An 18,503-nucleotide genomic window follows, 5' to 3' on the forward strand; every position below is an offset into this window, starting at 1 on the left:
AACCACTAGAAAAAGAGCACCAGTACAAGCTTAAAGGGACAGGAGACCCCAACATTTTCTTTCACGATTTAGATAAAACATTCAGCTTTAAACAACTTTCCAATTTACTTCTATTATCAAATTTGCTTCATTCTCTTGATATCCTTAGCTGAAGGAACAGCATTGCACTACTGGCAGCTAGCTGAACACATCTAGTTAGCCAATCACAAGAGACAAATGTGTGCAGGCATCAATCACCTGTTAGCTCCCACTAGTGTGGGATATGTGCGTATTCTTTTTCAACAAGGGTAACAAGAGAACAAAGCACATTTGAAAATAGAAGTGAATTTAAAAGTGTCTTAAAATTACATGCTCTATCTGAATCATGCAAGTTTATTTTGACTTTCCTATCCCTTTAAAGGGACATTAAACACTAAATAAATCATTGCTTGACTGATGTATTCAAAGCAAAGATTAGCCCGAGCTGAGAATAATTTGTACATGTGTTTTTAAAAGTTAGAGAATAAGGAAGAACAGAGGGGCGCCTCATGTGTAATATCATCAAGTGTGTGTGGACACAATAAAGTAAGAGCCAAGTGGGTACTCACGTATTCCCAGAGCACACCAATGTGCTGGTAGGTGCAGGCTGTAGATTTAACAGGTGTAACAGCTCACCCACAACAAGAATTTCCTGTGTGCTGTAGTGAAGGGATAAAACAAGAACAAAAAAAGCACTACATGTGCAGATCACCTAGAGTACAGTTGTATTAACTAAGCAGAATGCCAAATGGGTACTCACATTTAGACCAAGCACACCAATGTGCTGGTAGAAGCAAGCTGGCAGATTTGGGGGAAGGTGTGAAGGACTCCCAATAAGCTGTATTCAAGAGCATAAATGTTTGGATGATTGAGCTCCCATATGTTGATAGAAATCGCAGGTAGGGTAAGGTATATCCACTCAAATAATTTTTTCATAAAAAATATAGTATTTATTAAAAACAAAATTAAAAACAACCAATGCAAAAGAGTGGAATAGGGGTATTCCAATAGCCCCCTAAACATGCAACGCGTTTCTCAGCTTAACATGCCGTTTCCGCAGCCATAGGAAACGGCATGTTAAGCTGAGAAACGCGTTGCATGTCTAGGGGGCTATTGGAATACCCCTATTCCACTCTTTTGCATTGGATGTTTTTAATTTTGTTTTTAATAAATACTATATTTTTTATGAAAAAATTCTTTGAGTGGATATACCTTACCCTACCTGCGATTTCTATCAACATATGGGAGCTCAATCATCCAAACATTTATGCTCTTGAATACAGCTTATTGGGAGTCCTTCACACCTTCCCCCAAATCTGCCAGCTTGCTTCTACCAGCACATTGGTGTGCTTGGTCTAAATGTGAGTACCCATTTGGCATTCTGCTTAGTTAATACAACTGTACTCTAGGTGATCTGCACATGTAGGGCTTTTTTTGTTCTTGTTTTAGCCCTTCACTACAGCACACAGGAAATTCTTGCCGTGGGTGAGCTATTACACCTGTTAAAATCTACAGCCTGCACCTACCAGCACATTGGTGTGCTCTGGGAATACGTGAGTACCCACTTGGCTCTTACTTTATTGTGTCCACACACACTTGATGATATTACACATGAGGCGCCCCTCTGTTCTTCCTTATTCTCTATAGTTAACCCGGACCAGTCGGTGAGGAGGAGGCAGCCCACACATGATCGTTTGGATTTAAGGAGGACTTATTTTTACATCTCAAAAGTGACAGTTTTTTCTTATTTTATTATGTTTTCCAGGACAATCCTATATATTTTCTATTTTTGTATGTATATTATTGCTATTTTAATCATGTTATTAATACAATAGATTAGACTTACTGCTAATTACATATTATCAGCATATTTATCCTCTCACTAGCGCCCCCTCATTTTGATTAGCTTTTATTGTTTTTAAAAGTTATATTAGTTGTTTAAATTGTGAAAAAACAAGGTTAAAGTTAATGTCCATACTTTTATTATTTATTTTAAAGTTAATGTCCATAAAGCATCGGGCACCGCCATATTGTAACCTAGGTTACGTTTACTGAGGCAAATTAGGAATAGTTCTAAATGTCTTAGTAGAGTGTGAAACCAATGAGTGTGGAATATAGCTGTGTCTGCATGTCCATGTTTAACATGAATTAGAAAGCCCATAATAATCAGAATTAAATTACAGGAAAAGAGAACAAAATAAATAATAAAAGTATATTGCAAAGTTGTATTACTACATGCAATCAAACAATTTATTTTAATATCTTGAGGTGTCCCTTTAAAGGAATAGTAAATATCTTATAATTACAAGATATTTGATTGCAGTAAATTATCATAGTGGGTGAGACAAAAAAAGATGTCTGCTGCACATGTTGCTCAACAGCAAAACTTGCCTAATACAGAGGAACAATCAAGACTTGTTGCAAGAGTAGACAAGGCTAGCCACATTCATTATTTTAGCACAATATTTATTGTTTTATCAGATAATCTCCACTGAAGCCAAACGTGTGGCAGGGTTAGGCACGAAGCCTGCTGTGTGCTCTTCAATTTGTTAGATGTGGAAGAATTCTTAATTCTCAGACTTAACGGGACAGTAAATTTAAAATTAAACATTCAACTTCAGATAGGGCATGCAAATTTAACAACTTTCCAATTTACTTTTATCATCAAATTTGCTTTGTTCTCTTGATATTCTTTGTTGAAAGCTAAACCTAGGTCGGCTCATATGCTAATTTCTAAGCCATTAAAGGCAGCCTCTAATCTCAGTGCATTTTGACAGTTTTTCACAGTTAGACGGTGCTATGTGTGTCATATAGATAACATTGTGCTCACTCCCGTAAAGTTATTTATGAGTCAGCACTGATTGGCTAAAATGCAAGTCTGTCAAAAGCCCTGAAATAGGGGGCAGTCTGCAGGGGCTTAGATACAGGGTAATCACAAAGGTAAAAACTGTGTTGGTTATACAAAACTGGGGAATGAGCAAATAATGGGATTGCCTATGTTTAAAAAAAATAAATTATTTCAAGTAGATTGTCCCTTTAAATGACAAGAAATTAGGTAAAATAAACATTAAAAGTATAATGCAAAGTTGTTTTACTACACATAATGAAATATTTTTTTGTTTACTGATCCCATAATCACAGTTCAGTGTTTTACATAAAAAAAATAGAAAAAAGTGAAAGTGCTAACTAAACATATTAGAAAAACAGGTTCTTTCATCCAAATTGCAGCACAGCTAATCTCTACATTACTACAATTTTAAAGGGGCATTAAACACTAAATAAATGCTAGATAGAATGATACATTCAATGAAAAGATTAGTCTGAGAATAATATGTAGATGTATTTTTTAAAGTTTAATTTGCTGTTTAAATAGTGACAAAATAAGTGTAAAGTTTTAGTGTCTATAAAACAATGGGAGCTGCCATGTTGTAACTTAGGTTACCTTCTCTGCTGTGGCCAATAAGAGACAGTTATAAATAGGTCACTAGAGTTTGCAGCCAATAGCTGTGGGGAATATAACAGTGTTCTGCACTTCCATTTCTAACAGGAACTGAAAAGCTCACAATTCAAGAATGTATTTACAAGAAAGGGGGCCAACATCCAGCATTCAATTTGGTTGTGTGGCCTTAGGAAGTCATTTGCATAAATTAAAATATCTGTTTTAGAAATTATTTAGTTTCCAAAATTCAAAAACAAACTACCATTTTTTAATATAGTCCTTCTATTGTATGAAATGTTGTATTCATTTACATCATAGTTGCCAACAGTCCCGTTTTTCCCGGGAGAGAATTTGGGACCCTGTCCCTGCCATTTAATTGTCCCGGATTGTCCCTGCACTCTTCCCTGTGTTATTTAAAAAAACAAAAAAACGATTTTGCTGCAATTCCCGAGTTCCGCCAGCAGGTGTCACTGTCAAAGTGAAGCATAGCAGGAAACTGAATTTCTAGCTGCTTGTCTACAGAGCTTCTTGCCGTGGGGAACTTCCTTCTTCTGATTCAGATCAAACATTCTTCACACAGATGATCTATGGATCATTTATCAATCACCATGGACAAATAATGTGAAATTGGTGCTAGGATCTGTTTGTGCAGGGTATTTAGCAGCTGTAGTGAGGTGAGTGAATAACTCAGTTAGTTTAGATGACAGTGAGATAGTATGAGCTTTGGGGGAGGGGTTTATAAGTATTGCACTATTGTGTACTGCCCACTCCTGTTGTCACTGTTCTTTAATCACAGCTGAGTGCTGCAAACTGTGTGACATTTTAGTAGTTAGCTCTGTGATCTGGTGACAGTGAGCTGCTGCTAGTGAAGGGTTAATAATACACATTGTACAGATCTGGGTGACAATGTGCTGCTGCTAGTGAAGGGTTAATACACTGTACAGATCTGGGTGACATTGAGCTGCTGCTAGTGAATGGTTAATAATACACATTGTACAGAACTGGGTGACAATGAGTTGCTGCTAGTGAAGGGTTAATACACACTACAGATCTGGGTGATAATGAGCTGCTGCTAGTGAAGGGTTAATACACACTGTACATATCTGGGTGGCAATGAGCTGCTGCTAGTGAATGGTTAATACACTCTGTACAGATCTGGGTGACAATGATCTGCTGCTAGTGAAGGGTTAATACACACTGTACATATCTGGGTGGCAATGAGCTGCTGCTAGTGAAGGGTTAATACACACTGTACATATCTGGGTGACAATGATCTGCTGCTAGTGAAGGGTTAATACACATTGTAGATATCTGGGTAACAATGAGCTGCTGCTAGTGAAGGGTTACTACACACTGTACAGATCTGGGTGATAATGAGTTGCTGCTAGTGAAGGGTTAATACACTGTACAGATCTGGGTGATAATGAGCTGCTGCTAGTGAAGGGTTAATATACACTGTACAGATCTGGGTGACAATGAGCTGCTGCTAGTGAAGGGTTAATACACACTGTACATATCTGGGTGGCAATGAGCTGCTGCTAGTGAAGGGTTAATACACACTGTACAGATCTGGGTGACAATGATCTGCTGCTAGTGAAGGGTTAATACACATTGTAGATATCTGGGTAACAATGAGCTGCTGCTAGTGAAGGGTTACTACACACTGTACAGATCTGGGTGATAATGAGTTGCTGCTAGTGAATGGTTAATACACTCTGTACAGATCTGGGTGACAATGATCTGCTGCTAGTGAAGGGTTAATACACACTGTACATATCTGGGTGGCAATGAGCTGCTGCTAGTGAAGGGTTAATACACACTGTACATATCTGGGTGACAATGATCTGCTGCTAGTGAAGGGTTAATACACATTGTAGATATCTGGGTAACAATGAGCTGCTGCTAGTGAAGGGTTACTACACACTGTACAGATCTGGGTGATAATGAGTTGCTGCTAGTGAAGGGTTAATACACTGTACAGATCTGGGTGATAATGAGCTGCTGCTAGTGAAGGGTTAATATACACTGTACAGATCTGGGTGACAATGAGCTGCTGCTAGTGAAGGGTTAATACACACTGTACATATCTGGGTGGCAATGAGCTGCTGCTAGTGAAGGGTTAATACACACTGTACAGATCTGGGTGACAATGATCTGCTGCTAGTGAAGGGTTAATACACATTGTAGATATCTGGGTAACAATGAGCTGCTGCTAGTGAAGGGTTACTACACACTGTACAGATCTGGGTGATAATGAGTTGCTGCTAGTGAAGGGTTAATACACTGTACAGATCTGGGTGATAATGAGCTGCTGCTAGTGAAGGGTTAATACACACTGTACAGATCTGGGTGATAATGAGCTGCTGCTAGTGAAGGGTTAATACACACTGTACAGATCTAAGTGACAATGAGCTGCTGCTAGTGAAGGGTTAATACACACTGTACAGATCTGGGTGATAATGATCTTTTGCAAAAGAATAAATCAGGTGTAAAGATAATGGTCAAAATCTAAACTACTTTCTGTTAATAGAGAAATTAATCTTTTGATCAGCAACAACTATAATAGTGATCACTAAAGATATGGCTATAGTGCATATTCCCTCATTTGTTCTATACCTTTTAGTTTAATATTTATATATATATATATATATATATATATATATATATATATATATATATATATATATATATATATATATATATATATATAAACTGCACTATAATTAATAGGCAAGGCTAAACTATGCTAATTATGTGGGTTTGGCAAAATGGGCAGGACTTTAGGGCAAGGGGTGTGGTAAAAAAAATCATTCAGGTAATTGATAGCTGGAAAGTGTCCCTGGAAATGTTTTTCAAATGTTGGCAACTATGTTACATTTACTTCACATTTAGTACTTCTGTGCACTTTTGATATGAATAGATCTGAAACAGAATCAGAAAGACACAGCCGTTTGTGGTTCATTGTGATGCACCAATTTGCAAAACAGACATTCCAAAGGGAGAAGGGGGGTGTATTTATCCTTTCTCTCCCACCTCCTTTTGTATCTTTTTGCATATGTTCAACTCATGTGAGCAGAGTTGGAGTATTTTGTATCAGGAAGGATTCTATTTTTTTTTTATAGCCACCCCTATGTAAACAAAATAGCAACAAAAACAATTAACATGCAACCTTTGCTAACTGTGTTTTCACCAAGTGGCAAGACCCTATTTGTCCTATACATATATTAATGATTATTCCTCACCTCCCATCAAACCTGTGCTTCAGGAAGTCAAAAAGTGCTTTCTGCATCATGTCTGTCACCTTTCCAGCAGAGAAGAGATTTACATTTCAAGATCAGGAAAGAAAAGAAGGAAAATGTAAGAATAAGAGACAAGAAAGATTTGAATAAGCCATGCAATGTTAGAAGAGGATTGCAACCCTAATGCCTTTTGTCATCTTTTCCAACAAAGAACAGGTTAATTACTGGAGTATGTAGGTATCTTTGCTGCATCCCTACTGTAAAAGGATTTAATTAGTATCCACAAATATATTCTGACACTTTTCCCCCCCCAATCAAAGGTGTTTTAAGCATTTATGTGAAGAACATGGCACATTTACTAAAGCACATTGCAGCCTCAGTTTGTATGCAAAATGCAGTCAGTAGTTTGCTAGTGCGGAAAAACAGTTTCTAGGACTACAGAATACATAATTCTTAAATATGTTAATAAAGTCACCCAGGACTAAACCCTTTGCTCTCTTTAGTAGGCAAAGAGTTAAAGGGATACTGAACCCAACTTTTTTTCTTCTCATGATTCTGATAATGCAGTTTTAAGCAACTTTCTAATTTACTCCTAGTATCAATTTTTCTTCGTTCTCTTGGTATCTTCACTTGAAAAAGCAGGAATCTAAAGCTTATGAGCCGGTCCATCTTGGTTCAGCACCTGGGTATCACTTGCTGATTGGAGGCTAAATGCAGCCACCAACCAGCAAGTGCTATCCAGGGTACTGAACCAAAAATGGGCCAGCTTATTGGTTGGCTACATTTAGCAAACCTAAGCTGCTTTACACAAAGATTAACATCGCCTCTCATCTATTCTTAATACCCAATTTTTTAATCTCCCATTGCCTCTCTCTCACCTTTCCCCACACTATGTTCAGTACTTGTATTGACTCTTTCTATGTTTTTGACTTCTATTCTACTTTTTTAAGACTATTACAATGCACTTTATTATGGTCTCCTAGAAAATCTAGTCCATCGCCTTCAGTTGGTACAAACTGCAGCAGCAAGGCTGCTAACTGGCCAGTCCAAATTCTGCCGTGTGACACCCATCCTTCATTCCCTGCACTGGTTTTCAATAAAATGGCGTAAACAATTCAAGACATGCCTGCTATCTTACAAAGGTTTGCACAATCAGTGACCAAGATATCTAAAAAAATTACTGATGACATATGTCCCAACACTGGGGTAGATTTATCATAGTGCGAGCGGACATGATACGATGTAGCGTATCAAGTCCGCTGCACATCGATAAATGCCGACAGCAAATGCTGTATGCATTTATCATTGCACTAGCAATTCTTGTGAACTGCTGGTGCAATGCCGCCCCCTGCAGATTTGCGGACAAGGGTGTCAATCAACCTGATCATATTCGATCGTGTTGATTTCTGTCCACGGCCTCAGAGCTTTCTTTAGACCGCTACTTCATAACTTCTGTTTCCAGCTAGCCACTGACTCTTTGGACAACACATGCCCTGAAGCTAAATGTGTCACGAGTTCACCAAAAATATTGTGTTGCAGCTTTTAGTCATGTCACTCCATCTCTATGGAGCACTCTCAATTGGCGGCAATCCTGGCCCGCAAACAATGCCATGTAGTGGGGGGCCCGCCAGAGCTTCCCCTTTGACATCTGTGACTGTGCACTCAGAGGTGTTTATACCAGTATGTGTCAGAAAATAAAGGGAGATGGAATATGTTGCCATCCTTCTCTCTTTGTAGTCCCGTCTGCTTGATGAGCTAGTTGCGTCGGTGAGTAAGAACAGTCCGAGTTCAGGCACTAGGATGGGATGTGCTGAACAATATACAAAACAGATCCTCAGAGGTCTAAAATCTAAAGCTGTACCGTCTGCAGTAGTAGTTCAATCACCTCCCCTGCAGCAATCAGAGTCTGAGATCTTGGAAACATGTGTTGGCTTTTAAGGTGGCAATCTTTTTATTCTGTACCTAAGTTTAAATGGATTAGTATTTTTCCCTTCGAACTGATAAACATTAGCCATTATTTGTTTATATATATATATATTATTTTATTTTTTATTTTATGTTTATCATAAAAAGAGGACCGCACTCACTGGATTTCAAACATAAATATCCATTTAATTAAGTGACGTTTTAGGGACTTACTCCCCTTCTTCAGATTTCTGAGGAAGGGGAGTAAGTCCCCGAAAGATCACTTAAATGAAATGGATATTTATGTTTGAAATCCAGTGAGTGCAGTCCTCTTTTTATGATTTATGTAACCCTTTACTGGCACCCTGGTAGATGCTATATCAGTAAGTGAGAGTGCAGTCCCTTTTGAATTATATATATATATAGATATTTATTTACATATACATATTTATATATACATACATACATATACGGGCAACATCTGTTATACGCAGTCGCTGTGCTTGCTTTCATGTCATTGTGCTTGGCTTAAAGGGGGCACCATAAATCTTGCTTGCAGGAAGGCCTAGAAATAATTGTAACGCTTCTCCTGACTCTTTCCCCAGCACTGTGAAAGAAGCCATTTCCCTGGACATTTTTAAAGAAAGACTCAAGACCTACGTTTTCACACAAGCCTTTCAAGACTAAAATCTCTAACTTCCATCCCTCTTATGTATGTAGCATGTGTAAAGCACTTTGAGTCCAATCAGGAGAAAAGTGTTAAATCAGTTATTACTATGATTATTATTATTATTATCATTATTTACATATGTCTAGATAATTTTACATTGCTTCCCTCTTTCTATTTAGGGCTAGATTACAAGTGGCGCGATATCTGGATTTTTTGCTTGTGCGCTGAAATTTTAGCGTGGCGGGGTAGGTGCGCATTACAAGTTGAAAGTAAAAAGTTATTGTGCAAACAAAACCCGATGCACACTAACTTCAGGACTTCAGATATCTTGACCACGTTCACTGCTCCCATAGACCAACTACGCAAAATCGAAAGTGAGTTATTCATATTTCACATTCCAATGTCCTTCACATTTCTCTCATTATTTTTTTGTCATATATATTTATACAAATAACTTTTCCTCCTATGTGAAGAACATTGGAATGTGAAATATTTGCATTAAAACACAGTAAAACATAATAAAAAATATTAACATTGAATAAATATAATTTTTCTTGTTTAAAGGTGTTTGTCTGGGAAGGACTCCAAAGTGTGTGAGTGTATATATATATATACAGTATGTATATATATATATATATATATATATATATATATATATATATATATATATATATATATAAATAAAAGAATATACACTGCAAAGAGACGAGACTTGGGGTAGATCCTTGGTGTCCCACAGCAAAAAAAGCCAGCACAAGAGATTTGGAAAATCACCCTTTTTAATGCCAAAATAGCATAACGTTTCAGCTCCCACTGGAGCCTTGGTCACATGCAGCAGTTCACAAAGGAAAATCAGGAATAAAATAACACTCCCAAACAATCCCTTAACTACCCCCACCCTCCAATCAGATTCAACAACAAAAACCGCCAACCACATAAGTATTAAACACAGCTGTAAACCATATTATTCAGCATGGACCGCAAGCGTGTGTGCATAACCATGGAAACATAATCTAGACAAACAGCCTGGGGCTACGTATCGCAATTGCGCATGCGTGCGCGATGACGTCATCGCGCCTACACAGGTTTTCATGGTAACCAGAAACAACGGCTACGATCAGCGGAGATAAACCGCATCTATTCAGAAATGACAAGCAGTACGGTGTTGCAACTGCGTGTGCAAATGGTCACCAAGGCAATCTTGAGCACTTAATGCATAGCTTGCTAGATATTATATAAAGTGTGTTTAAAGTAAATAGGCTAATTAACAAACCCTTATAATGTGAATGGTTAAATGTAAGAAGCGCAACACATACACAAGTTGCACAAAAAATACAATTGTATGAATCTGAATACCAAGTGAAAATAGATATCTATACATTAAAAACAATAGTAATTGTAATTGGCAGGTCACTATGACACACACAGGGCAAACACATATTGCTTAAAGGGCCACATCAGGCACATTATACGATCCAACAGGATCAGAAAAGACAAAAAGTGTAATGCTCTATCAGTGTCAAAAGGGACTAGCCAAACCAACTAGGCTGTACAAAAAATTTCAACGTGCAACAAGGTCATGGTAGAAATTGATAAAATGATGAAAGGAAACCCACAGTCATTTATAGAAGCAGCTATAATCAATAGACATATTCAAGCCTTTTGGTGTGATAGTATCAAGACGGTAGATACAATGAGATTCCATTTTCAACAGAGCCTTAGCTCGGTCACCCCCACGTCTAGACTTTGGTACGTGGTCAATTAGAATTGTCCTCAGAGAGGAAATAAGATGCCCAGCCTGTGCAAAGTGGCGTGCCACCGGCTGATCTGAGGCTCCCTTATCCAAAGCCAATCGAATGGCTGTCTTGTGGTTAGCTAACCTCTCTCGGAAGGAAGTGATGGTCTTCCCCACGTAATACAGCGAATACGGGCAGATGATCACGTAAATCACATGGTCTGAAGTGCACGTTAGCCGATGTTGTATGTTGAAGGTCTTATTCGTGTGCGGGTGGTGGAACCTATTGCCCACGATCATACCATTGCATGTAATGCAGTTGCCACACCTATAGCACCCCTTCTTCCCAGGGGGTAACCAAGTTTGGTTTTGGTAGCTTGCAATAGGATCTGTCTTCACCAGAAGATCACGCAGGTTCTGTGCCCTCTTGTATACCAATTTCGGAGGTAGTGACTCACCTAAAGGTAATGAAGTATCTGTTGAAATAATCGGCCAGTGCTGTTTAATCACTTCTTGTACTTTACGTGATGCAGGTGTATATGTAGTAATGAAATTCATACGCTGTTCAGCCGGCTTGAGTGGTTTTGTCAGTAACGATTGTTGGCTGAGTGCCTGTACTTTGTCACTTTGTTCCGTAATCAACGGTTCCGGATAGCCTCTATCCATAAATTTCTGAGCCATTTTGTGAAGTTGTATCTTCTTGTGGGTCTCCTCTGTGTTGTTGCGTACAACACGCAGGAGCTGGGACGAGTTTACCCCCTTTTTTTGAAAAGATGGATGAAAGCTATATATATATATATATATATATATATATATATATATATATATATATATATATATTTCTAGTGAAATGCTTGTGCAATGATAAATGCTGTCAGCATTTATTGATGTCCGCCCGCACATTGATAATTTGGCCCCTAGGTCTTTAATCGTACTAACCTGGAGAGCACAAATTTTGTTTGCCTTTAATTTCAACTTGTAATAAGTGCACAAGTTAGCGCAGTTGTGATATTGCTTATCGCAACCCGTGCTAATTTTAGTGCCCCACTTGCAATCTAGCCTTAAATCTACAACCTTAATCCTTCTAATTTAGTTAAAAATAATATTATTTCTGTCAAACATGTATATCACAGTAGTACAGGTCTTAATTTTGTCGTACCATTTTTTAAATTTTTTTTATTTTTTATATTTCAAAAGTTTTATTGAGTTTTACCTGTCTTCCGACAGTAAATGTGAACATACATTTCTGAAAAACAATCAAACATTTTAACTTACAACAATACATGAGTCAGTTTTCACTATAGTTTAACCATTATGGGTCATCTTGATTTCGGGCTACATCGCTTGTGTGATTATTTATAGCGTTTCAAGAACACTCCTACGGGATCAATGATAGCTATACACAAAATGTCTACAACACCACAATCAATTACCCAAAGCGAGGTCCACATGGAGCCTCAAATGAATATCGCAAGGCTGATATACCTTTTTCTGTGTCATGTACCCGGGCTGGTGGATGGGCGAGTGTCTTGTGTGCTCATGCACTGGGACTTAGTCATGTCCCAGTACATCTTGATGTCCAGGAAGACCTTCTTTCTCTGAGATTTAAAATAGCCATATTCCTCTAATATGAGAGTGTCTTCTACATGACTCAACCATTTAGCTAGTGTAGGGGGTACAGGATTCTTCCATTTTTTAACTAATAAAGACTTTGCAGAGTTTAAAGGGAACTGTAACACCCTCTGTCTAAGTTGGCAAACGTTACAAGGGAGTGAATTTAATAAGGCTATTTCTGGAGTTAAAGTAAATGTTGTGCCCAGTAAGTTTTCTAGAAAGTGTTCTATATCTCGCCAGAAGGACCCTATGATGGGACAGCTCCACCACATCTGAAGCATAGAGCCCCTTTACTTACAACCCCTCCAACATAGATCTGACGATGTTGGGTATATACTCTTTAAGTGTGAAGGTGTCAAATACCACCTTGATATTATCTTATAATTATTAAGTTCCAGTATTTTCGTAGATGAGGAAGATTTTTTAGTTAGTGAGTATATGCGGTTCCACTCCTCATCACTCATGTCAGTATTGAGATCCTGTTTCCATTTATATGTAAAAGCTGGTTGCTTTGTGCTACTATCTGCCATTAGAATGGATTTCGCTAATGAAAGCGTATGTCGTAGTGGACCCTGAGAAGAACAAATGTTTTCAAAGCATGTCAATGGTCTTGTCCAATCTAATTTGCATTTAGATGTTGGAATTGTTTGTGCTTGAGCCAGTGTACAAAAGCCCTGTTCAATATTCCCGCTAATTCGTGTCTCCCTTACACCCTCTGACCATTTAGGAGTTTATGTTATGTATAGGCTCTGTATACCAAATTTCTTGAAGCACCCGAGGTACTTCTCCGTGTGCAGTTGAGATCGTAGGATCCCATCCCATACTGTGAATATCGATGCATATATGTTAAAGGAGCTTACTGTTTCAGGTCTGTGCGATCTTGGAATCCAACATAAGGCTCCTACTTGCGGTGCCTTTAGGATGTGGAAATCTATTTTGTTATCCAGGCTTTTGTTGATGTGTTCCTGTGCCAATCTAATATCCTATGAATACTGATCGCTTTATAATATATCTCTAAACATGGAAGGCCTAACCCTCCATTACTGTGAGGTCTATATAATGTGTTCTGATTTACCCGTGGCTTTATTGATCCCCAAACTAGTCGGGATGTGGATAGGGACCGTCTGCATTATATATAATATTCTCGGAAGTGTTGTCATTTTTAAGGTTTGTATTCTACCCCACAATGAGAGAGGTTTTGATAACCATCCATTCAAATCTGCTTGGATGGTATTATATAGTGTTGTGTAATTGAGGTTGAAAAGTAGTTTATTATTTGGAGTTAACTTAATGCCTAAATATTTTATTGCTTTGGTCTGAAGTTGATACGGACAGTTTTCCATGAGAGAGGCTAAATCTTCTCTAGAGAGATTAATATTCATTACCTCAGATTTGAGATGATTTTTTGAGAAGCAGGAAAGTCTTCCAAATTCTCTGAACTCTTCGGTTACAGCTGGTAAGGAGGTGAGTGGGGATGAGAGGGATAGAAATACGTTGTCTGCGTATAGCGAAACTTTATAATCATTGTGTACTAAAGGAATTCCTTTTATGTATATATTTTAACCTTATGCGGGCTGCTAAAGTCACTATCCCTAATACAAATAGTAGCGGAGAGAGGGGGCACCCCTGTCTTGTACCATTTCCTATTTGAAAAGCGTCTGACAGTACGCCGTTCAATTTAATCTTAGCTGTTGGGTTGTTATAAAGTGTTTTTATTCTTTTTATAGTTATATTACCAAAGCCAAATTTTTGTAGTGTGGCGAATAGGAATGACCAATTAAGGCGGTCAAAGGCTTTTTCGGCGTCTGATGATAATAGGATAGTGCCTATTTTGTTTATTTTAGCATACTCAATAAACTGTAGGGCCCTGATGGTATTGTCCCTGGCTTCTCTACCTGGGACAAATCCCACTTGATCGGTATGTATCAGTAATGGGAGAAGGAGACTGACCCTGGAAGATTTTAGCGAATAGTTTGAGGTCAGTGTTTAAGATCGAGATTGGTCTGAAGTTGGAGGGTGAATCTAAAGCTTTGTCTGACTTGGGAATGACTGCAATGTGCGCCTCTTTTGTCAGTGTTGGGAATTGTGCATCTCTGTCCAGAGTCTGGAACAATGATAACAGGTGTGGTGTCAATATGTCACTAAAGGTCTTATAATATTTATTTGTGAGACCATCTGGGCCTGGGCTCTTGCTGGATGGTAATGATTGTATAGCTTTTAGAATCTCCTGGGCGGTTATTGGTTCATCTAGTGATAATTTCTGTTGTTCAGTTAACTGTGGCAGATCTATGGTTCCCAAGCATGTTTCTATATCTGCTTCATTGGGGGAATAGGTGGTTCTAGAGAGGTTATATATTTGGTCAAAGAAATCTCTGAAAACTTTAGCTATCCCTGGCTTTCGTGTATTAAATTACCTTTGTTATCCTTTATATTGTAAATGTGGTTTTTAGCTGTTTTTTTCCGCAGTGCTTTGGCAAGTAACGAACCTGCTCTATTACCTCCTTGGAAGTATACCTTCTTCAAGAATAGTGCCTTCCTATGAGCTGCTTTTTGGAGGTGATCATTCAGAGCAGCTCTGGCTTCTGTGAGTTTTTTTAGGGATAGTGTGTTAGTAGGGTTCTGTTTGTGTGCGTTCTTTGCTCGTTTGAGATCTGCTGTAAGCCTATTATATAGCAGGTTAAAATCTTTTTTGGTTCTTATACTGTGGTGAATAAAGCAACCCCTGATCACTGCTTTGTGCGCTTCCCATAACGTTCCAGTGTTGTCCACTGAGTACATGTTATGTCGGAAGTATTCCTCTAAATTTTGTTTAATGGCTTGTAGTATATCCGGGTCGTGTAATAACGAGTCATTTAGTCTCCAGAACGCTTGTCGTTGGGGTTTAGATGGCCAGTCTAATTCAAGGGTTACTGTTGCATGGTCAGACCATGCTGTGGGCAATATCTCTGTATGAGTGGCGAGTGAGATGTGGTTATGGTCTAGCAGCAAGTAGTCAATTCGTGAAAATGATTTCTGTGTATACGAATAGAATGTATCATTTCTGGAGCGCGCATGCTGCAACCTCCAAATATCAACCATTGCATTTGTCTTAAAGCTCTTCATTACACCATTACTAATATTACTGGGTCTTGGTTTTTTAGTAGTGGTACTATCTAACACCGGGTCTAGTGCCACATTGAGATCGGCCTGTTTTGTATTAGGGGCATACATACATGCTAAAGTAACTGGTGTAATGAATATGGTCACTCTTAGTATGAGGAGTCTTCCCTCCAAATCCTCATATTTATCTATTAAGTGAAAGGGGACATTTTTGTGGAACAACATTCCCACACCTGAAACCTTTTTAACTGGGTGAGAGTGAAAAAAAACAATTGGGTAATCTTGTGATGTCAATTTACTTGGCCTATTTTTTTTTTTGAGATAGAAATTTTAATTGACTATGGGTCATTGTGTGAGTGAGAGGGGCCATTTACGTTGTCTGTGGGAAATTATAATGGCCTTTATTTTCTTGCAGGAGGGATACACTGCCCCACCAGCCCCGGGTAACAGAGGACACTTACCTTTGCCTGGTCTGTCAACTAGCTTTTTCCCTGCGGAGTGCGATATATCTATGAAGAGACCCATGGTATTTAAGAAGTAAGAGTACATCTGGTATAGCTGGAACTGACTACTTGAAATAACATAAACATAAGAACATGTTAGCAAATGTATATAAACAAAACAACAAGAAAGAAACACAACAAACATCTTGATATAGCCAAACACTATTGTGTCTGGGCTAAACGAGGGGTAGTTAGTAACTGGGTTACTGACAAAGCTCAACTGTGGAGGTTAGATCATTTAGAATTTCAAATATGCATGTCTTTACATTTCTGATTATTAATTAATCAAAGGTGTGTCAAACTTAAGTTTATATTCAAGGGGTATAAGAACTGGGGTAAACAATCTTTCTAAAAATAAGCCTATACATTAAGATAGGGTTGGTTTTTTTTGTGTGTTTTTTTTATAACGGATAGTGAACTTTCTTTCCTCATTATTATATTTCACTTTTCAAGCCTGTCTTGTATATCTCGAGAGTTCAGGTTATTTCAGGCTCCTTTGTCTTAGGTGCAGTGGTAGAGGCATGATTTTGTTGCCTTTTCCTGTTGATATTTTGCCAATGAGAGCGCTGAGGCAAGTGCGCATCTGCTAAATTGTCTTTTCTCATTGAGTCAGGATTGTGGAGGGTCGGCAGGGTCGGTAATGGTATTTCAAGTGCTCTGCAGAACTCCTCCAGGTCCTACACCGATTTGTACGTGATGATTTTATTACCTTTATTTACTTTTATACAGAAGGGGAATCTCCATCGGTACTGAATATTCTGGTCAAAGAGATGTTCTGTAAGAAACCTTGCCTCTTTTCTGTTATTTAGAGTCATCGGGCTCAGGTCAGCGTAGATCTGGAGGGGCTGTCCATCAAAATTGAGTGGTGATGCTTTTCTTGCTGCTTGTGCCACCAGTTCTTTATCCTGATATTGGTGAAACTTGATAACAATGTCTCGTGGGGGTTCAGATTCCCTTGGCTTGGGCCTCAGGGCTCTATGCACTCTGTCCAGCTGGTATGGAGGAGAAGGAGTGTCTTTTGTTAAATATTGGAAGAGACTCTGCAGGTATTGAGGGATGAGGTCTGATGTGATAGTCTCTGGAATTCCCCTAATTCTCAAGTTCTGCCTTCTTCCTCTATTGTCCAGATCCTCCAGATGGCTCTTAAGTTGATGAATCTGTATGTCTTGAATTGATAGACATCTGGAATGTCCTTCTATTGTGCTGCTAGTGTCATTTGCCTGTTCTTCTATGTAGTCTATCCTATCCCCCATGTCTGCCAGATCCTTTTTAACCTCTGCCAAAGCTTCTTTCAAAATTCTCCCCACTTGCAGCAGCAGGTTGTTGAAGTCTTCCTTGGTGGGTAAAGTTTCTATGTCTGCTTTGGTTAATGGGGCGCTCTTATCTGTAGTAGGGTCTGATGTGCATGGGGTACTCTGTATTTCGTCTGATTCTGCTTCAGGCTCAGAGTGCTGAGAGGTACTTAAGGCTCTAAAATATGCGTTTAACTTGGCAGCCGCAGTGGTGTCTGTTTTCATGGATTTATCTGTTTTGGGTTGTCTTCTTGCTGCCATTTTGCTCTGTGGGCAAGATTCAGCTCCTTATTACCTGAGAGTGAAATATATAAGCAAAGGAGCAGCGGAGCAGAGCAACCGCTCTATAACAGTAATGTCTCTTTTGATAATATAATGATTTATGTTATAGTGCCTTGTTTTGCCTTATAAGGGTTTATATACAGCGTTCGTGGTCTGAGGAAAAGTGAGCATCAGAGCTCACTCACTTGTTTTGCAACGTGTGGCTATATTGTTTTTTTTTTTTAAACTTTATTTTTCCCCCTTCCTGTGATTTTGTTTTCAGGTGGCTTTTATCATGGTTTTTGTAAAGGGTGTGTTGGAGATCTTGATTGCCCCCTTAACTTTAAGCCGATATCTCTTTGTTTATTTGCGCTTTTCACGCCGTTATTATAAGTGCTGCTGCGACCTAGTGAGAGTGCCGTTGGTGTGGTGAATTATTGGGAGCCCTGTGAGATGCTACGTTGTTATGCCATTTTTATCTCTCCCAATCCCAAGTCCTCACCTGTCTGTGGGTGCAAAGGGCGATTACCGGATCTGTATATATATTTTTCTCTTTATATAGCTAAGTCCCAATATGCTCCATGTTAGGGCTCTGCTCTACAATGGCACCGGACGGTTTCCACCGCTCAGATCTTCTTGTGTTCCGCAGCTGGGGTGCTTATGAGGAGGTATCTTCTGTGAAGTCTGGGAGATATAGGTTTACATGCTGTTATTAGTCCCCAACTGAA

At 38.7% G+C, this 18,503-nt stretch overlaps 1 protein-coding gene across 1 annotated transcript in view; it reads right to left on the bottom strand.

Moving 5' to 3' along the window:
* The window catches only part of CACNB4 (calcium voltage-gated channel auxiliary subunit beta 4), a 555,359-nt gene that overhangs the window by 28,052 nt on the left and 508,804 nt on the right, over window positions 1-18,503 (bottom strand). The window contains exon 9 of the mRNA XM_053698302.1: window positions 6,700-6,758. Within this exon, the coding sequence (XP_053554277.1) occupies window positions 6,700-6,758 (59 nt within the window). The remainder of the gene's footprint in view (window positions 1-6,699; window positions 6,759-18,503) is intronic.

This window comes from Bombina bombina, chromosome 1, assembly GCF_027579735.1.
Source record: "Bombina bombina isolate aBomBom1 chromosome 1, aBomBom1.pri, whole genome shotgun sequence".
Taxonomy (NCBI): Eukaryota; Metazoa; Chordata; class Amphibia; order Anura; family Bombinatoridae; genus Bombina; species Bombina bombina.